A 22,136-nucleotide genomic window follows, 5' to 3' on the forward strand; every position below is an offset into this window, starting at 1 on the left:
CTGCCCTAATCCGGGTACCTACCTCTGTTGACCTATCTATCTTTAATCTCAAAATATTCTAAGTCCACATCTTCCTACAACCAAGGTGTCGATTCCTATTCCACGTCTTTTTTCGTCGATTCTGGCTATTCGCTTGAGGCTGACTTTTTACGTGCCAATTGACTTTTGCTGGACTTTTTAACTCTGTCGAAAATTTCAACTAACACCTGTTTGAGAATCTGATTTCTCACTTAATTTCGTCGTAGATTCTCTTTTTAGACTTCGGCCTTCTTATAAACAAAAAAAAAATGAAAATCTCTAAAATAAAATAAAATTGAGAAATAAAAAAACTGAAATAAGATTTTTTTTTTTTTTAAAACATCTCAATAAAATGATAAAAGTACATATGAGAATTCTTTTAAAAAGATGTTCTCTTCAATTTTAAGCAAGAGTAAAATGACCGTCCATTATAAATTTTTTTTTTTGGATTCGTGAACCATTATAATGTGGACAAGGAAATTGGTGATTAACTCATCATGAATTTAAGGAACAAGTTTTCAAATTCAAATCAACCACTCCTTTTACATCAACTCACAAACAAAAAAGAACAAGCCGGAGCAATATCGCTGACAGCAACGTGAACAGGCCGTAACCTCTCAAACTAACCGACAATCAAATTTCCACCCTCGAACTTTCCCCCAATCGGTACAGTACACCACAACCATACACGATCACCATCATCATCACCATCATCATACATCATCACATGATCACACTCTTTATTCTCTTATTTTCTCACCACCATTCATTCATGCAAATTTCAACAACCAATCATGTTAGCGGTTACCCTAACTCCCTTTCTTCCCGCCAAACCCTCCCCCTCCCGCCAACTCCGTCTCTACAAACGCCGCAGACTCAAAATCGAAGCCTCTCTCCCACTTCCGTCACCGTCGCCGTTTGAGAATCTCTTCACCACGTTGATCTCTCAATGTCCCTCCGTTAACTCGCTCGAATTCATCGTTCCCGCTCTCGGTTTATCCTCCGGCGCCGCGCTTTTCTTCTCCCGATTCAAATCGAATCGAATTTCCGATTCTGATGACGGGGAAGAATACGGAGAGTGGATCCTCTTTGCATCCCCTACGCCGTTTAACCGTTTTGTAATGCTTCGGTGTCCTTCGATTTCGTTTAAGGAAAGCCGCGGCGAGGTTAATGATAGGTTAGTGAAGGAGGAGAAGCATTACGTGACGGTTAACAGTGGGAAAGTTAATGCGAAGAAGAGGGAGAAGGGTTTTGATTTGGATGAAGATGAATTGAGTTATCAGAGAGTGTGTTTGAGTACGCCTGATGGAGGTGTGGTTTCGTTGGATTGGCCTGTTGAATTGGATTTGGAAGAGGAAAGTGGTTTGGATTCGACATTGTTGCTTGTTCCGGGTACTCCTGAAGGAAGCATGGAGGGTAATGTAAGGTCTTTTGTGGTTGAAGCTCTTAAGAGAGGGTTTTTCCCTGTTGTTATGAACCCTAGAGGATGTGCTTCTTCACCACTCACCACTCCAAGGTACTGTATTACTTTTGTTGATCTCTATCTTCTTAAAATTATTTAGCTGCTATTAACTTAGGATAACTGTTTACATTTTAGTCTATTTTACTGCTTATTCGTTGATATTGGTATGGTATATTGCATCAATGTGATGTGACTATGTGATCACCTATCTAATCAATATGCTAGTTCTTTCGGAGATCTGTGTAGTGGAAGATGAAGTGACTTGTAGTGTATTGTTTGACATTAGATACTAAATATTGTTAATACTTAATAGTTAATAGCCATAGTTTAGCAGTTTTGTTGTGGATGTTAGACATGGGAAATTTCCCTATGAGTGAGAATGATGGTTGTCGTTAGGGTCGTAATCTCTGGGGGCTGGGAGCTGACTTTGTTTTGGTATCACAATTTGATCCAATATAACCACCAATGGATTATGAGAAGTGTCAGCAACACATATTGTGACACTATTTCCAACCCTTTCTTTGTGACTGGTTGGGATTCATATAAGTCTCAGAACTTTGAGAATAGGTCCACCACGTTTGAAACGGAACCCATGTGAACTAGTGCAATACTCATGTATTTCAATTGATAGTAGAGACGAGAGTGTTGGAGTGAGCATGTCAGACAGTGTGCTGCTAGTTCTGCTAAAGGATTATTTAACTCCATGCCTTCTTCCTCTTTGTCTTCTTCCTTCAGTCCTAGGACCGGGACGCTAGTTACTTCTTTTAATGGACTGGGACTTGAGAGTACCTTTTTTCTCTCATTAGAGACTTATGGCAAAGATAAGACAATGGTAGCTTTATTTTCTGTAGGTTATTTACTGCTGCTGACAGCGATGATATCTGCACAGCTATAACTTATATCAACAAAGCAAGGCCGTGGACTACCTTAATGGGTGTTGGCTGGGGATACGGTGCAAACATGCTGTCAAAATACCTGGCCGAGGTTGGGGAAAAAACACCACTGACAGCTGCTACATGTATAGACAATCCTTTTGATTTAGACGAAGTAACAAGAACCCTTCCTTATCACCATGTTACTGATCAGAAACTCACTCGCGGGCTTGTAGATATTCTACAAACCAATAAGGTAAATTGCATTCAATTTTCACCCATCTTTTTTCCCCCTTTGCCATTTGCCTGCATCCCATTCAACCTCCATCAGTTTATTTGGACACTTTTCTATTCTTCTAGTAGCCCTTAACATCACTAGTTCTGACTTAACTAAAAACTCCCTACTTCTGTAGGCACTATTCCAAGGCAAAACAAAAGGCTTTGATGTGGAAAAAGCTCTACTGGCAAAATCCATACGTGATTTTGAAGAAGCAATATCCATGGTATCATATGGCTTTGCAGACTTAGAAGATTTTTATAGCAAATCTAGCTCAAGAAATATGATCAAGGATGTTAAAATTCCTGTCCTATTTATACAGGTAATTGTGCATTTCTTTATGCCACTATCTCATCTAATAAATCCTCTTGATAGATAGCATCTTTTGCATTTGGCTAAATATTAGTTCATTACGTGTTCTATTGCTTTGGTGATGATTGTTTTGGGTGTAAGTAGTATACTTCTGATTATGCTCGACAAACTAGATAGCTCTTTTTAATTGTGTTTTGATACTTTGTCACTATTAAAAATGTGGAATAATCACATTTTTATCGTGATTTTCCAAAAATGGAGGACATGATTAGGGACAAAACCTGTTGACACCTATGTAGTCAATGACGGATAGCATGGTAGATGGCCCCCAAAATGCTTCAGCAGTGAAGTGGGTAGAGGTAATGGCCGCTGCTCTGAGTTTAGGGGAGAAGAAGAGATCTGGTCACGCACATTACAGAGGAGAAGCATAGATGTAATCACGCAAAAACAAGAAGAGAAGATTGCGCCGAAGTTGAACGAGCAAAGTTCGCAGAGAGGAGAGTTCGCAGCCTCACAGTGGAGAGCTTGCGAAATAGTAGAGATTGCAGAAGTAATAAGGTCAAAACGGCTCTAACAGACTAAAACTGAGAGCAAATTTTCCTTTTCGCACAAATAACCAGGGAGTTTTTACTTTTCCTTTTGTTTGTCTATCTGTTATACGCTCTTCAGTGCGATCCCTCCACCATTTTTCTGCAATTTCGCTTCTACTGTTGCTACACAAAATCCCTCTGCCACAGTGTTATGCACGCCAGACCTTCGCACACCATGTACCATAGTGTTATGCCTCGCCACCCTTTTTGAATAGAGTGTGACACCTGGTGCCAAATTGAGTATATGACACCTCTAATAACTTTATCTGGGAATGTGAGTTTCATCATACGAATGTTGAGACGACTATACAGAGATTTAAACCCATACAATCTAAACCAAAACAGTATGCACAAGACAAGTGTGAGCATTGTGTTATATACGGTAACAGTTTTGCTCCCTTGTCCCTTCTCTTCACTGGTGGATTTGACAGTACTTACAAACAATAATTAATCAATGAATCTCGGTTCTTGATGTTTTTTAGCTCATCCATAACAGGGAGTAGTTATATATATGCCTTCATTGGTTTATTGTTGTTTTATTAAAAGTGTCATTTTTTGAATTGTTTATTATTTGCTAGTTATTAATACACATATATGAATGTATGCAGATGCATAAAATGTCAGAAGTCTTACTGTCGGTAATTTTTTTTTTCAGAGTGATAATGGGATGGTTCCAGTATTCTCTGTTCCGCGGAATCTGATTGCAGAAAATCCATTCACCAGCCTACTCCTATGTTCTTGTTTACCATCAAATGCTACGGATACTGAAACATCTGTTTTATCATGGTGTCAGCTTGTAACAGTCGAGGTAGCTATCTCTATCTATTCATGGATGAATATGTTGTCTTATTCATGTTACACTCTAAGTTGGGATTTCTAGTCTTTGCCTAGGTAAAGAGTATATTATTTGATATACAGGTTCTGAAAACAATACTAGACTGGGCAGATAGACCAGCAAACCAGCTGAATGTTAGGTTATACAACCAGTCAAGTCAACAGGACTTGTTGGGTTAAGAAGAAGCTGAAATTTCCATGTGTTTTAGTGACCTGACTGGTTCAGCCATTAAAAACTATGTCCCATGGAAAGCACCACCCATTTTAGTACAAGAAATGTTGAATATCAATGATTTTCAGTCCGTGATCATCAGCTTGCATTGTATTGGGATGTGCCCTCCAAAAGTGGCGAACATGCTTGCTGCTAGGGTTAACTTGCTACATATTTTTTTAATGACTGTAGCATAAACAGATTTGTTTTTATATTTAATCCATGCATAAGAGATAAGAGATATAATTAAACAAGATGTGGAAATATTTGAAACACGTGATGAATTGAGAGAGAGATAGATTACAATAGTTATAAGAAATAGTATAAAATAATAGGACACAAACACACCAAGATTCGGAGCTTGACCTCTCCCCTTCCCAAATGTCTCTCTCCCTAACCACTCAATAATTCCTTCGATGAACTCTCTAGGTTCAGTGTCTCTCACTTTTATAACTGCATGCCGTCCAGAACTGAATAGACCTAAATAATAATATAATTAAGGGTAATGCTAACGAGTGCCCCAGGGGCACTGGTTAAGAGTTTAAAATGGTATATTATGCTTATTAAATACTTTTAATAAATGTAGTGAAAATTAAAATAATTGACTATTGTAAGAAATAAAAGGTGTGTTTTTCTTAAAAACACTTATATTCAATGCATTGAAAGTTTAAATAATTGATTTATTTAAAGAATATTTTCTATATTTGGAATCCTTAACCAGTGCCCCTGGGGCACTCGTTAGCATGACCCTATAATTAATTACTGCTCCTACCATAACTAGCGGTCATCATCCCATAAAGTAACTGCCTCATAATTGGCAGTAATTTTCCTATAACTGATATAATCAATTTTGCCCTTTCATCTTATACACATTTTCATTAAGAGGTTTAACTTAGTGACATAACGAGGGAAAATTTAAAAGATTTTGAGATGCAGGACTTGTGTTTTGCACCAAGTTCCTTTGTTTATTGGAGTATTTGTATGCTTTTTTTTTGCTGGTTCCAGTTTAGCTCTATTTTGCTTGTTTTTGTGTGATTGGATTTGGTTTTCCCTAGCTTGTTGGAGTCTTTGTTTTGGTGTTTTCCCTCATGGCTATGTATAAAGTATCCTGAACTTGAAGCGGCCTAGCAAACCTCTTCCTTAGCTACTACTGCTAATATGTTGGCATCGGTAATCATGTATCTGGTCTTTCTCATTCTACTCATGTTGGATTTTCTATTTTGGAATCTAGCAACTTTGATCCCACAGATAACATTCCTTCTATTTTCTCTAAATTACTATCTCCTACAACACCACACCATATTACGCTTGCTGATGTGTCTAAAACCACAAGTTAACAAGCTTCTCCTTTGTCATTCTGTCTTATTTGAACAGGGCTGCCCTGTTAATTGGATCTCCATCTGTCAGCTTGTTCATTCCCTCAATTGTTCCATAACTTTTATGCTTGATTCTTTAGTTAAACTGCACAGGTGATTGTGACAAGATTTGAATCACACGGAATCTACTATCTTTAATCTTCTTCCGCTATATGTGTTGTAGCTGTATCTCGTATTTATTGATGCCTGGCATCCAAGTACAAATATTGTCATATTCTTTGATGATATCTCAATGTATACTTTGATATTTCTTAATGTGTACTTGGATATTTTTAATGAATTGGAGGATCATTTGACTTTCTTTTTCCTTTTGTAGAGTTTTGTGAGGTTTGGGTATATTTTACATGTGCTATTTTGGTATGAATATGCAGTGGCTCACAGCAGTGGAGCTGGGACTCTTAAAGGGACGTCATCCTCTTCTGACAGATATTGATGTTACAATAAATCCCTCTAAAGGATTAGCTGTTGTGGAGGAAGTAAGGACAGATAAGAGTTCAAAAGTCGGAAAATTGTCGGGGTCAGATCCATATAATGGGAATTCTAGTGACCCTACTAAAGGCTTACTTGAAGAAAGTAAGAATGATGCTGGCCTCAACTTTAGGCTCCAACAAGATCTACAACAGAACATTGAACATAGAGATGTGAGCTTACAGGTAAAAAGTGGCCCATCACAGCAGAATAGCTCCAGTGATACAGATTTGATTGGAGAGGAGAATGCTGCATCAGTGGATAGTGAACAAGGCAGTGTTCTGCAGACAGCCCAAGTAGTAACCAATATGCTTGATGTTACCATGCCTGGTACTCTTACAGAAGAACAGAAGAAAAAGGTAGATCATAAAGTTTTCTATTATTAGGTGTCATTTCTGTGTTTGGAGGTTGTTTGTAAGTTCTGTCTATCATTAATGTATTAGACTTTCATGCTAATAGTATATGTATGACTTTGTAACTATCACAACTAACTTACTATCAGCTTCACAACTAAACTTACCTGAATTAACTAATGTTTAACAATATATGTGTTAAGAAATGTGGTTAGGCCTAACTCAACCCTACAAAACCGGCTTGTAGGGTGAGGATTGCCCCCACTTATAAGGACATGTTCAGGCCATATATTGTCCGATGTGGGACTCTTAACACACCCCCTCACGCCCAGGACCAGACAACTGGAGCGTGGAAATAAATGACGGGTGGCCCGATAGCGGAAACCATAGAAGGTGGCCCACCGGATCTTAAACGAGGCTCTTGATACCATGTTAAGAAATGTGGTTGGGCCTAACTCAACCCTACAAAACCGGCTTGTAGGGTGAGGATTGCCCCCACTTATAAGGACATGTTCAGGCCATATATTGTCCGATGTGGGACTCTTAACAATATGTATGACTTTGTTCTATATTTATTTTCTGAAGATAATTGCAATACATGTCTCTACATCCATCATATGTTAGAAAATTTCTTTTTTAACGTATTGAATTGTTATATTATTCAGGTCTTAATTGTGATCCTTCATACTGTTTATTTATTTTTCATTTACTCGTGAATATTTGGTGAATCTTCTGTGAACTTTAATTATGCTTATTTTCTGAATTATTTTTATATACTTTGTCAGTATGGTATTCTGTTGTTATTTGCAATGAAATATTTGTAATATGGTAATAGAGTAGTTTACTAATATGCCCTTCATTTTATCTTTCTATTCTGTTATGCTGAGCTGTCAGGTTTGTTAGTGGTGTGCTGTTAGCTTGTTATGCGCCTCACACCTTTTCTGTTTTGTATCACTTGGCTATATATAGTAGCCTCTTGTATTACTGTTAATCATATAATACAATGAGAGTTTCTTTTCATTCTCTCTCTTTACCTAATTCTATCATGGTATACAGAGCTTAAATTTTTTTTCCGATCCATGGAACCTTTATTCCCTTCCTCTCAGGTGAAACTTTCTCACCTAATTTCTGTTAAGCTTGACGACAAGAACTTCAAACAGTGGAAGCAGCAGATTGATGGCGTCGACCGTGGTCATCGTCTTCAACGCTTTGTCACTGTTCCGGTGATTCCGCCACCGTCTCCCTCAGATCCTGCATCTCACAGTGCGTTTCTTGAGTGGGAACAGCAGGATGCTCTCATCTGCACCTGGCTTCTCTCTACCATCTCCGATGCTCTCCTTCCTAAGCTCGTTGACTGCAAGCATGCGTGGCAGGTGTGGACAGAAGTTCATCGCTACTTTGATGTTCTTCTCTCCACCAAGGCTCGTCAACTTCGTTCAGAACTCCGGCGTCTTACGAAGGGTTCACTAACGATTACTGAGCTTATGACGCGTTCACGTGACATCAGTGAGTCGCTAACCTCCATCGGTGATCCCGTTCCTCTTCGTAACCTAATTGAGATTGTTCTCGATTCGTTACCTGAGGGTTATGATTCTATTGTCGCCGCCGTTAACAGCAAAGATGACGTTAGCTCCTTGGAAGAGTTGGAGTCTTCCTTGCTTGCTCATGAGTCGCGATTGGAGAAGCATCGCAAAGCTGCGATTACAGAACCGGCGACGGCGACGGTCAATCTCACTCAAGCAACACCTTCTCCTACTCCAGTCGCTTCTGATCAAGTCGTCTCCGAGGCGTTTCCTCAAGGAACGAGTCACGTCACCGCTAATGCTGAAAATCATTCCTATGGTGCACGTGGTGGTCGTTCTGGTCGCGGTGGTGGTCGTTTTGGTCGTGGAGGAGGTCGTTTTGGGAAATCACCGTGTCAGATTTGTCACAAACCTGGTCATGATGCTTCAGTATGCTACTATCGTTATGCCAATTCCAGTGGTGCTAGTTATCCACATCATCGAGCTCCCTTCAATCCTTTTCACGTGGCTCCTCGTGCTGTTTATCCTGTGCAGCTTGCTTATGCTTCTCCCAGAGCTGCACCTCCCAGATCTTCTGCACCACAAGCCTTTTATGCAGGTACTGAAGCTAGCAGTGCAAATCAGTGGTGGTATCCTGACTCAGGAGCTTCTCATCATGTTACTCCTGATGCCTCTAATGTGTCTGACTCTGCCTCCGTGCCTGGAACTGAACAAGTTTTCATAGGTAACGGCCAAGGTTTGTCCATCAACTCTGTAGGTTCTATGTCTTTTCCCTTACCTCACAAACCTCATCTATCTCTCACTCTTAACAATCTCTTACATGTCCCTCACATCACCAAAAACCTTATGAGTGTGAGCAAATTTGCTCAAGATAATTCTGTATTTTTTGAATTTCATCCTAAGTTTTGTGTTGTCAAATCTCAGGCTACTTCTGAAGTCTTACTCAGTGGTCTTGTTGGTGCTGATGGCCTCTATAAATTCTCCAATCCAGCTGCTCCTCCGTTGTCCAAGTCTTCTTCCTCTTATAGTTCTAGTCATAGTTATCCTGCAGCATACAATTGTAATACTTCCTATAGGACAGATGTTATAGATTCTATATCTCAGTGTACTGAATCTGTTGCAAATCATACTATAAATCCTTTGTCTTCTTGTAATGAATCTTGCAATTATAATGTTACAAGTACCTTTTTCAATCCTGCTCTAAACTATGTCAGTACTGTTTTACCTTCCTCACACTTTAATGCTGCAAATTCTATTGCATCCAATAAATATGTGCTTTGGCATACTAGGCTGGGACACCCCAATCATCATGCCCTCACTGAAATCTTCAAACTGTGTAATCAGTCCTTTCCATCTAAACCCCCTGCTGAGTTATGTCATGCTTGCTGCATTGGCAAGTCTCATAGACTTCCTTCTTCTTTATCTACCACAGTTTACTCTCATCCTTTTGAGCTGGTTGTATGTGATCTCTGGGGTCCTGCCCCTATGCAATCTTCCAGTGGTTATACCTATTTCCTAACCTGTATTGAAGCCTTCTCTAGGTTTGTTTGGGTTTTTCCTCTCAAACTTAAGTCTGACACCATGGTTCAGTTTCTTCAGTTTAAGAAAATGGTTGAACTTCAGTTCAATTGTCCCATTAAATGTGTCCAAACTGATGGGGGAGGTGAGTTTAGGCCTCTTACCAAATATCTCACAGATTTAGGGATTGTTCACAGATTCACTTGTCCCCATACACATCACCAAAATGGCCTTGTTGAACGTAAGCACAGGCACATTGTTGAGACTGGTCTCACACTCCTTGCTCAGTCCACCCTTCCCTTAAAATTCTGGGATCATGCCTTTGTCACAGCTGCATATCTCATTAACAGACTTCCTACACCTATACTTGACAATGTCTCACCTTATTTTAAATTACTTCACAAAAACCCTGACTATACTACCCTTAAAGTCTTTGGCTGTGCATGTTATCCTTTTCTTCGTCCCTATAATTCTCATAAACTTGATTTTAGATCTCAACTGTGCATTTTCCTTGGATACTCTACCTCTCACAAAGGCTATAAATGCCTTGCTTCAGATGGTCGCATTTTTATTTCCAAGGATGTTGTTTTTAATGAAGCAAATTTTCCTTATTCCACCTTGGTTTCTTCTTCAAAATCCGTCTCTCTTCCTAACACTCCATCCTCTTCCTCTCCCTCTCTCAGTTTTCCTCCTGTTCCCTCTGCTCCCTCTACTTCTAATCTGTCTTCTATGCCTTCTTCTTCCTCAAATTCTGCTTTTCCTCAACTTAGCAGTCCCACTATTCCTAATTTTTCTCCAATCTCTTCTTCCTCTTCCTCTGCTGCTCCCTCTAACAACTCTTATTCTTCTGGTCAGCAACCTATCCCTCAACCTCTCACTGCCATTCCCATTACCTCTTCTCCTTCTTCCTCTCCTGCCCTCATTCTCTCTGATCCAGCTGAAGCTAGCACTCTTTCTCCCTCCTCTTCATATTCCTCTCCTTCAGTTGGTCCCTCCCCTGGCCCTAGTCCTATTTCCCACCCTGCTGCCACAGCTTTACCTTCCATTCACCCTCAAAACATCCACCCTATGCAAACTAGAGCCAAAAGAGGAATCACCCTTCCTAGACTTCACCCTACTCTATTAATAGCCCACCTTGAACCTACATCTGTTGAGCAAGCCTTGGCTGCTCCTAACTGGTTTCAGGCCATGAAGGAAGAACATCGGGCACTGCTGAGAAATCAGACCTGGACTTTGGTGAAAGCTCCTGCTGGAAGGAAGCCTATTGGATGTAAGTGGGTGTTCAGGACTAAGGAGAATCCTGATGGTTCCATAAACAGGTATAAAGCCAGATTAGTGGCTAAAGGGTTCCATCAAAAGGCTGGTAATGATTTTCAAGAGACTTTTTCTCCTGTCATTAAACCTGTCACTGTGAGAATTGTTCTTTCTATTGCTGTTACAAACAGGTGGCCATTGCAGCAGATTGATGTTAACAATGCCTTCCTCAATGGCACTCTTGAAGAAGAAGTCTTTATGCAACAGCCCCCTGGCTTTGAAGTTGCTGACAGAACTCTTGTTTGCAAGTTAAATAAGGCTATTTATGGTTTAAAACAGGCTCCTAGGGCCTGGTTTGATAAGCTAAAGTGTGCCTTGGTTCAACTCGGGTTTAAGGCTAGTAGATGTGATCCTAGCTTGTTTTTGTTGCATCAAGGTAAACTTCAGATTCTAATTCTGGTCTATGTTGATGATATAATCATCACGGGTAGTTCTGCTCCTTTTATAGCTTCCTTGATCAAGCATCTCAATAATTCATTCTCTCTCAAACAGCTGGGACAACTTGATTATTTTCTAGGGATTCAAGTGACTCATCTCCCTAATGGTTCTCTTCTCTTATCTCAGACTAAGTACATCACAGATTTGCTTTCAAGGCTTAATATGTTGAATGCCAATGGCATGTCTACTCCCATGATCTCTAGCAGCAAATTGTCCAAGGTTGGGTCTGCTGCGGTTGATGACCCTACTCAGTTTCGGTCTGTGGTTGGTGCCCTTCAATATGCTACCTTAACTAGGCCAGAGATCTCTTTTTCAGTCAACAAAGTCTGTCAGTTTTTGTCCAATCCTTTAGAGGATCATTGGAAGGCTGTTAAAAGAATCTTAAGGTACCTAAGTGGTACTCTGCACCATGGTCTTCTCCTTCAGCCTGCTCCTATTCAGCAACCAATGCAGTTGCTAGGGTTCTGTGATGCAGACTGGGCATCAGACCCTGATGACCGGAGATCTACTTCAGGGGCCTGCATATATCTTGGGCCTAATGTTGTTTCCTGGTGGTCCAAGAAGCAACAGCTTGTTGCAAGGTCCAGTGCTGAAGCGGAATATCACAGCTAGCTGCTGAACTCATTTGGATTCAGTCCTTGCTTAAGGAACTCCATTATTCCTCTCAAGTTCCTAAGATCTTGTGTGATAACTTGAGCACTGTTACTTTGGCTCACAATCCTATTCTTCACAACAGGACTAAGCATATGGAGCTTGATATTTTCTTTCTGCGAGAGAAAGTACTCAGCAAAAGTCTGACTGTTGTTCATGTACCAGCTCAAGATCAATGGGCTGACATTCTCACTAAGCCCCTCTCTGCTGCCAAGTTTGTTCCTCTTCGTTCCAAGTTGCGTGTGTATGATAAGGCTGCTTTGACAAGTCTGCCATCAGCTTCTAAGGGGGACTAATAGAGTAGTTTACTAATATGCCCTTCATTTTATCTTTCTATTCTGTTATGCTGAGCTGTCAGGTTTGTTAGTGGTGTGCTGTTAGCTTGTTATGCGCCTCACACCTTTTCTGTTTTGTATCACTTGGCTATATATAGTAGCCTCTTGTATTACTGTTAATCATATAATACAATGAGAGTTTCTTTTCATTCTCTCTCTTTACCTAATTCTATCATATGGACTCTATCTTTTAGTTTAAATCACAATGCAAATAAATAATTGGATTAAGATGCCTGGTTTATTGAAATGTTAACCTTACAGATGAAGGTTTTAAGGCAAAGATTTTTTTTTATCAATGTTCTTATACTCAGCAATTCATTTAAAGATAACAGATAGTTTTGGATAACTTGGTTAATTTGTGTTAAGCAATCATTTTTTCTCAAAAAACCTTGGTACTCTAGGAGTCGATCTAGGAGAATGTGACACGTTTTTTCCTCACTTGTTTTGTATATCTTTATTTTTGTTCTTTTATAAATATTAAATATTGTTGAGTTCAGAATCAATAGGAATAAGTTCTTTTGTTTATACGCTAGCTTTTTAGTTTTTGTCTTCTACAATGTGTGTGATTGTGCTACATGAATTCTCAATGACTTTGCATTTTTTTTAGAAGAATGTCTTATTTATCCTCATATTTGGCACAGGTCACTTGATTTTCTGTATTTTTTTTAATATCGTGTCAAATGTGTAATGGTTTGTCTAAATTCTGGGTTAGTGTTAAAATTTTGTAATTGCAGTGACACTTGAAACAAAATTTCCAGGTATTAGCTGCTGTGGGTCGGGGTGAGACTCTCATGAATGCTTTGGAAGGCGCTGTTCCGGAAGATGTTCGTGGAAAGTTAAAAGAGGCCGTTGCTGGAATTTTGCAGGCACGAGGCTCTGACTTGAAGTTTGATAAAGTTCTCAGCATTGCTCAGTCTCCTGATTCATCACCGGGGCACAAGAACGAAGAAAAGTTAACAGAAGCATCAAGTGCAGAAGTTAGGAAAGATCAGTCCTCTTCAAATCAGAGGAAAAATACTAGTAGTTCTATAGATGGCTCTGATAAAGTTGCAAGTGACATGGGTGAGCCTGCAGAAGGAATAGAGGCAGAATCTCAATCTCATTCTACAAGTTCAGCTCAATCTCAAGAGTCAAACAATGAAGTTGGTTCTTCCAGTTCTTCGAAGGAAAATGGCGAGTTTAGAGAAAATAATGATACAAAGGAGGATTTAAAAGGAAAGGTTGTTCCTGATATGGATCATAGCGAGAAGGGTTTAGAAACAGGTTCTGAATCGAATACTCTCAACCATCCTGAGGTGGCAGGCGTCTCTGAAGCAGAAGCTGTTACTGAACAGAAAAACCAAAACAGTGGAATAGCTCAAACAGAAACAGAGGAAAATAATATCCCGAAGGTTGACCAGAAAAATCAAGATTTCTCTAATGATCAAAGTAAAACAGCATCGACTGATGCAAAAGAAGAACCTTCTCCTCCGATATCCTCTGAGCACCAGGCAGTGGAAAGAGAAGATAATGGTGTTGAAAATAAAGATATTCAGGATATACAGCAAACTTCACCCCAAACTGACTCTTCCAGTTCAGCTCCCGGGGCCCCTGGCTTAAACGTTTCTCAAGCATTTGAAACCTTAACAGGGATGGATGATTCGACCCAAATGGCTGTTAACAGTGTTTTTGGTGTGATAGAAAATATGCTATCTCAGCTTGAGAAGAACTCAGATAATGAAGCTGAAGTCAAGGATGGAAAAGCTATTGAACACAAGCTAGATGAACAACAAAAAAGTAATAGCCAGAGCAATGATTCCAACATATCCGGAAATCCTTCTCTAGATAATCACCATGATGGCATGTCCTTGAGCATTGATTCTTGTCATACGGAAGAACAACTAAAAACCCTCAGCATGACTAACGGAAGCAGCGTGTGTGATTCTCAAAATTGTTACTCTAATGATCACCCAGTTAAGAAGCCTAGTAATACAAATAGTCAACTGATTGATAAAAGACCTCTCTTTGATGAATGGGATGGACACGGACATGTAAATAGGATGCCAGACTTCATAGCTGGAGGTTCATATGGATATGGGAACTCTCCGTACAAAAATTACCTCCGCAAATATCTTGTTTCAGAGATTCGTGCCAAATCACTTGATTTAGAGACAACTACTGCATTATTTCTTGATTATTTCCCAGAAAGTCAGAAACTCTTTGAACAACCACAAAAAGTGGAAATTGCTTCTGCTGATGCTGAAATGTATAAGGAGGTTGGGAGCAAGATGAAATCCCACTCATCTACAAAATCTTTTGATGAAAAAGAGTGTATTGAACCACCATATGTGATATTAGATGCAGAAAAGCAACAAGAACCGGTTAGAGAGTTCATCGCTACAGACACTGAGAACTTAATGATTCATACTGGCGATGACAGGTCAAAAGAGTCTATCCAATTTGTGAAAAACAAAGTACTAGATTCTTTGAAGATAGAAGTTGGTCGCAAGCTGAATGATGCAGAAATGATAGAAATGAAGCCAAAGCTTACAAGAGATATGGAACATGTGGCAAATACGGTTTCACTAGCTGTTGGAACTAGCAAGGGGCAACTAGTCTATTCCGAAAGTCAAGGCCATGATGTTGAGGGTGCTGTAGGAAAGGTTGGCACTCTTGACGGGGAACATATCATTAGGGCAATTTCATCCTCTGTTCAGCAAACAAGCTGCCTAAGAAAAGTTGTGCCTGTTGGTGTTATTGTTGGATCCATCTTGGCTTCCCTGAGGAAATATTTTGATGTAGCTCTACATCAAGAAAATGGCCAGGGAAGATCTCATGCCCTTGGTGATGAGGAGAAACCTGGTCGAAAGAATTATGTCATTGATGATGCAACAGAGGCAGGTCAAGTACCAGGTGAGAAAACCAGTTTGGACCATCCCATCAAGAGAGAGTTTGTGGAAACTGAATTAGAAGATTCAAACAAAAATACTTACATGGTTGGTGCTGTTACAGCTGCTATTGGGGCTTCTACTTTATTCATGCAACAGGAGGTATTTTTTTTCTCAGTCTCTTCATAAACTTTCATTGCTCTCTACAGTTAATACCTCTATACAAGATAGGGATCAAGAGTTCTATTTATCACTTGGTTACTAAACCGCTGTCTAGATATAGGTTTGGTACTGAGGTATGTCACGATCCATTGGATATTCCTTTAAAAAAATTGATTTAAAATTGACCTAAACATGTCTAGTTTCTCATATATCATCTTAATTGCAATCTATTCAACTGTGGTTGTTCTGATTAATGATTTTTCTCAGTCAGTAATTATAAACTGAAAGAATCAAGTTGATAACTGACTGGCTTAAGTTGTGTAAAACAGCGAGAATAGAAAGTGGTCAAACATAGGGAGAAATATCTATTTACTACTTTCAAATTTAACTACCAGTTACTAGTAAAGAAAAGTGTCTGGGTTTTTTTAGCTTTAATTGCTCTATTCTAGGATTCACAGGGAGGAAATGAAAATCACCAAAAGAAGCCAGAAGAGCTCAAAGAGAAAGTCTCTGATAATCAAAGTAGCATAATCTCAAGCCTTGCTGAGAAAGCCATGTCGGTTGCTAGTCCAGTTGTACCTACCAAGGAAGATGGTGGAGTGGATCAAGATAGGTCAGACAGAACACGTATATTACCACTATACAAACACTCCACTGTTCTTTTTCTGTTTTAATAATTTGACCCTCAGCTTCCCTTTATGATCAGACTGGTTACAATGCTAGCTGATTTAGGACAGAGAGGTGGCTTGTTGAGGCTAGTTGGGAAATTTGCTTTGCTATGGGGTGGTATCCGCGGTGCAATGAGTTTGACAGACAAGCTTATCTCAGTCTTTCATTTTTCTGAGCGTCCGTTGTTTCAGAGGTAACTTGAACTACTGAATGTTCATTCCATTCTCTGCTTTCCTGCACTGCTTCTGCCTTCCAATTTGGAAATACCTGGTAGAAAACAGAAACCGTGTTAATTTGGATTAAGTTCATCATAATTAATTGCTAGTTTTGACTTCTAGCTGAGAGCCAACAGTATTATTTTTTTAAAACTGTGTTTTGGAAAATCTACTGACTTCTTTTAAGTTAGTAAATCTATTGATTTTTCTATCACCATTGCTGCATGATCTTTTTAAATAAAAACTAATATCCGTGTCTATTTGGCAGTTTTTCTCATTTGTAGAATTTCTTGACTGCTGTGAGGGAAGTTCAATCCTCTAGGTTTATTAGGATGATTTATGAATGTTGATGTTTGTTAGGAATTAACTATTAGTTTTGGGTTAATAGGCATTTACACCCCTGTAATGTTAGCGAATTTTGCTTTTCCCCCCTCTGTTGCTAAAGGCAGGTTTTGGCAACGATTTTTTTTGAAAAACCGTTGCCAAAACCTGCCTTTGACAACGGAGGGGGGAAAAGCAAAATTCGCTAACATTACAGGGGTGTAAATGCCTATTAACCCATTAGTTTTTGTAAGAAGATTAGTAAGTTAGAATAAAATCTGAATTCAACAATTCAGATTGTGATACGAAGACCATTTCTTATCCCTCATTTTACTCCTTTATCTTTCGAATTCGGGATATATTGGTAATTTCATCTTAATCAACTATGGCTATAAATCCTAGTTGTTGAGAGTTCAACGGATGAGATGGCCCGAAAATGTGTGTATAAGTTGAAAACATTGCTCATCTTGCAAGTTGGTTTTATAAGGTTGAGTTAGGCCCAATCCAAGTTTTGAATGGTATCAAAGCCTATCCAATATCTGTTTTGTTGGGCCACCTGCTATCGGGCCATTCGAGTCATGCTCTAGTTGTCCAGTCTTGAGGGTAAGGGACTGTGTATCGAGAGTTCCACATCAGATGAGATATGTCTGAAAATTTGCATAGAAGTGGGAGACATCTCTCATCTTGCAAGCCGATTTTGTAAAACGAGTTAATCCCAATCCAAAATTTAAGTTTGCTATATATGGCACAATAGTGAGTAAGAGAATAAATTTTATTCTTTCTTAAAATTTGCAAATTTACAAGGTTCAGTGAAGAGGCTTAAGATAAGGCTCTGTTGAACTACATTCAAACAATAAACTGGGGCCTTTTTTTTTTTTTTCCTTTTAGTTAAGTATTAATACTTTTTTTTTCTTCTTATAAACACAAGCATCGATACTTCAGCACATTTGTTTTTAATGTGGAACAACGAAGACATGGTTGGTAACTTAACATCAACTTCATGCAATAACAAATATTGTGCCCTCAATCATGAGAGGTCTATTTGTGCACCATAATTGAGCTCTTTCAGTAAATCAATTAAATAAACATCAATCAATTTCAAATAATTTAGAAATTTGTGGGCTGTTATCTAATAATGGACATTTACTTGTGTGTATTCCCTGCGGTCTAGATTATATGCAAAAGTAACTAATTTCACACTCATTAAGAAAATTAGTTTAGTGTAATTAATCGTCTTATAGAAAATTCCATTCTCAAAAGTGTCTTCAATGAGAATTGTTCCGTGGGAATAAATGATAAGTTAGAAAATAAAATTTACATTAATTGTGGGGTATTTTAGGAAAGTCATCATTATATACAGTGAAAACTAAATTTGTATATATTTGAAGCTGAAAGATATGTGCCATCATAAAAATTTCATTCTATTGTTGGATTGGTTAACATGATTAAATAGTAAATGGTCTTTCACAGGAACTCTGCCTGCTCTATATGTGATATCACAAAATGAAGGCTTGAATTTTTTACTCTAGAATCTAGATATTCCCATGTAAACATTAAATGGTGATTTTTCCATATACACACATGATTGCCGATGTATATCTTACCTAGATTTGTACATCTGGTGTGTGAATTACATCTTTTCAAACTGCACTGTTTTTCCTTGTCTAGGATCTTTGGGTTTGCTGGCATGATACTTGTTTTATGGTCTCCTGTTGCTATTCCGTTCCTCCCTACAATTGTTCAGGGTTGGACGACAAACAATCCTTCCATAATAGCCGAATGTGCCTGCATTATTGGCTTGTACATTGCTATAATGATACTTGTAATGCTATGGGGGAAAAGAATTCGTGGATATGAAAATGCATTTGAGGAGTATGGGTTAGACTTGACTTCACAAAAGGTAATTCTTCGACAGTAGTTTCAATAGAATATAATGGAGATTATTTTGGATATATTTCTTTAAAGTTGTCTAATGTCATCTTTTTTTTTTTGTAAATTTGTCACTGTAATGGGAAATTCTACCTTCATTGCGGTCCGTCCCTACATTTGACTTGTCTTCATTGCAGTCTCCAACACCTTCATTTGATGAGTTTGAAGGGGGTGTTTTTAGTCCCACATTGCTTAGATACATGACACTCGTAGTGTTTATAAAGTTTAGGCAACCCTCACCTTCCAACCTAGTTTTGTAGGGATGAGTTGGGCCTAACCCACACATTCTAAGAGTTTATGTTTGGGGATGGGTGATGAGAGCTTCAGGAAAGTGTGAAATCCTTAGTGAGTATATTGATCTCCTGCAATACTTGTTGATTCATGAAAGATAAGTTAATATTGGATCCTTGTTGCAGTTAGTTGAATTTTTGAAAGGCTTGGTCGGTGGAGTCATGTTCATTTTTTCAATCCATGCCGTGAATGCATTTCTTGGTTGTGCAAGTTTCTCTTGGCCTCATATTCCACCTTCTTTAGATATAATGGCTTGGCTAAAAGTGTGTGGACAAATGGGTCTGCTAATTTTTCAAGGAACTGCAATGGCAAGTGCTATTTCATTGGTAGAAGAATTGCTTTTCAGGTCATGGTTGCCCCAGGAAATTGCAGTTGATCTTGGATATCTCCGTGGAATCATAATTTCAGGGCTAGCATTTTCTTTCTTGCAGAGGTTTGTCTTCTCTTAAGTTTTTCCTGTTATTCATGCATGTATTATGCATGCATGATACTTGGGGTTTTCCTGGACAATGAACTGCCTTTTTTAATCCTTTCTTCCCTAAGATTTTTTTGTTAAAATATCTGATTTCTTGTTTTTTCATCTGTTTTTCTTTTTGTACTTGTACATTTGTTTGTTTCAATGAAAAATTCAGGAGGGATAAAGTGTTTTAAAGAGTAAATTTAGGAGCGTAAAAATAATAGAAAGAGTGAAAGATTAAGATGAGATATATTGAAGGGAATATTTTCTTAGATTGGCACACAGTGACAGTTGGTCCAGGTGGTAATGATTTAAGTCTTGTTGGTGAGTGATATGTAAGTACATTTGTAAGCGCTTTTTGAGCAGTGGGGTTTTCTGATTTTAGAGTTCTTGAGACTTAACTAACCCAAATTTGTATATCTTTTTAAGAGATATGCACTTAGGGAGCATGTGTTTTCTCTCTGTTCTCACATTACTAATCCTCTAGGGGTGAAAATATGTAAGACGTTCGGGTCGCTATCATTTTGAAATCTAATTTCTTTTCTTTTGCTTGGGTTTTCAGGTCGCTATCATCAATACCGGGACTTTTGCTTTTATCTTTGTCCTTGTCAGGTGCCCGACAGAGAAATAGAGGTAGCCTCTCTATCCCTATCGGGCTACGTGCGGGAATGTTGGCGTCCACTTTTATCTTGCAAAAGGGTGGTTATTTAACATATAATTATAAAGGAAACATTCCTCTTTGGATAATTGGGTCTCACCCATTTCAACCGTTTAGTGGTTTAGTTGGTTTGGTATTTTGTTTATCACTAGCAATCATTCTCTACCCCAGAGAGACTTCACAAAAAAGTGAAGCTCAGGAGTGAGTGAAAAGTTCATCAGCCAAGAGAATCACAGTTATAAATTTAATGATACACTTTTATATGCCAAGGAATTAGTTGGTATTTTGGTGGGTTGTTTTGATTCTACTATACACAGTACAAGTTTTTCTTGTAATATCAACCGGGGAGCAAAGAATGGGAAGACAGTAATTGAGGTATACAAAGAAAGGTGAAACTTTGGAAAATTGAAAGCTTCTGTTCTCTCAAGTATCATACAAAATCTTCATGTAGAGAGGTTGGCACCACTGGTTTCATGGGTTTTATATTTAAGGTATGATGTACAAGGTCCTTTTTGTAAGTAGAACGGTATAGGTTTGTATATAATTATGTGGTTTCTTTATATGTACTTAGTTTATTAGCTAGTCAAAGTGTACAGTAGAAATTTTGTAAGTTACGGACAAGGTTCCTCTGAAGTGAATAATTTACGTTAGAGAGGGAAGTAAATAATATTAATTGTCGATAAATAAATCAATAGCTGATATTTTGTGGAAAGTGGATGTGCCGTATAAAATCAAGGCTTTTGGGTGGAGACTTTTTCATAATAGACTTCCTACAAAAGACCTCTTGATGCTTAGAGGTATGTCTTTTACTCATGATAATTTAAAGTGTATATTATGTGATGTTCATATGGAAGATAGGAATCATTAATTTTTCAATTGTTGGGTGGTTAAAAAGATAAGGATTGAGATAGTTTTTTGGGTGGGTAAAGGGGTTAGGTTGGAGGAAAAGTGTTTACAGAATTTTATGGAATGACACTTATTCTTTCATAATCACAAAGTTAGAGATTGTAAATTGGGTTTGGTGTGGCTCGCTACCACATGGACACTTTGGTTGCTTAGGAACGGGGCGTGCTTTCGGAAGGATGAATGGAACATCAACAACATCGTTTGGAATGTTAAACTCATGGCTTGGAAGTGGTCCTTTTGCCATGTGTAACAAATTAAGAGTTGTTTTAGAGGGGCCAAATCTGTATAGAATGTTACTCCCTCTGTCTCAAATTATAAGAGAAATTCTTTTTTTAGATTCATTGAATAATTAATGTATGTAGTCTATAAATAGACCTGATACATTAATTATTCAATGAATGTAAAAAGGGAATTTCTCTTATAATTTGGGACGGGGGAGTATGTGGGTATCTATTTAAGTTTTACTTCTTTTTTTTTTTTATATATATTTTCTTTTCCATTTTTAGAGGTGAAGATATAATGTAATGTTAAATTGTAACATTAAATTACAAGTGATTTCAATGTTTTTCGAAGCAATAAGAATACATGTTAGTTATTCTAGCCTAAGGAGCAACTAGATAATTGTCAAAATTTTCTATATCCACTTGCTTGTGTGAATTCTTTTCTATATCCACTTGCTTGTGTGAATTCTTTCATGGAAGGGCATGCTCACTTATCATAAACCCTTATCATAAACCTAAAGGCTTTCTGTTAGGAAATATTTAAGGCTCACTTATCATAAACCTAAAGGCTTTCTTTTAGGGAATATTTAAGGCACCTTGTCCATTGTTGCCACACTCTTGTGAAAAATTTAAAATACTTTTTGATTTTAGAGATACATCTTTGGACGTTTTCTCAACACACACAATCCATGTTGACTTTGAGTTACACCCTAGATTTTTGCCTATTTTATTTTCGGAAATGTATCTTTGTAAATATTATGAAGGTGTATTTTCGAATTAATTTTAAAGTAGAAATAATCACATAATCAAAAAGATGCAATGCATAATAAAAAATAAAATTAACATTGATAACATAAAAAATGAAATATTACATATGTAATCGTTAAC

General features: G+C 38.2%; 1 protein-coding gene across 7 annotated transcripts; it reads left to right on the forward strand.

The window, feature by feature from the left end:
- The first annotated feature begins 506 nt into the window (after nt 1-506).
- On the forward strand, nt 507-20,788 carry LOC131629977 (uncharacterized). Of its 7 annotated transcripts, none has more exons than XM_058900780.1 (11): nt 507-1,534; nt 2,332-2,608; nt 2,766-2,951; nt 4,187-4,339; nt 6,324-6,779; nt 13,311-15,581; nt 16,040-16,194; nt 16,288-16,443; nt 18,455-18,686; nt 19,132-19,439; nt 20,026-20,788. In XM_058900780.1, exons 1-11 carry the CDS (start codon nt 813-815, stop codon nt 20,324-20,326), a joined length of 5,217 nt encoding a protein of 1,738 aa, XP_058756763.1. In that variant the 5' UTR covers nt 507-812; the 3' UTR covers nt 20,327-20,788. The 7 variants fall into 7 exon arrangements, 6 of the variants coding, with proteins under 6 accessions (XP_058756763.1, XP_058756772.1, XP_058756760.1 ...); XR_009292176.1 differs by having other exon boundaries at nt 508-1,534; nt 16,031-16,194; nt 19,353-19,439; nt 20,026-20,165; XM_058900777.1 differs by having other exon boundaries at nt 508-1,534; nt 16,031-16,194.
- The last annotated feature ends 1,348 nt before the right edge of the window (nt 20,789-22,136 follow it).

The sequence above is a fragment of the Vicia villosa genome, linkage group LG1 (genome assembly GCF_029867415.1).
Source record: "Vicia villosa cultivar HV-30 ecotype Madison, WI linkage group LG1, Vvil1.0, whole genome shotgun sequence".
NCBI classification, from domain to species: Eukaryota; Viridiplantae; Streptophyta; class Magnoliopsida; order Fabales; family Fabaceae; genus Vicia; species Vicia villosa.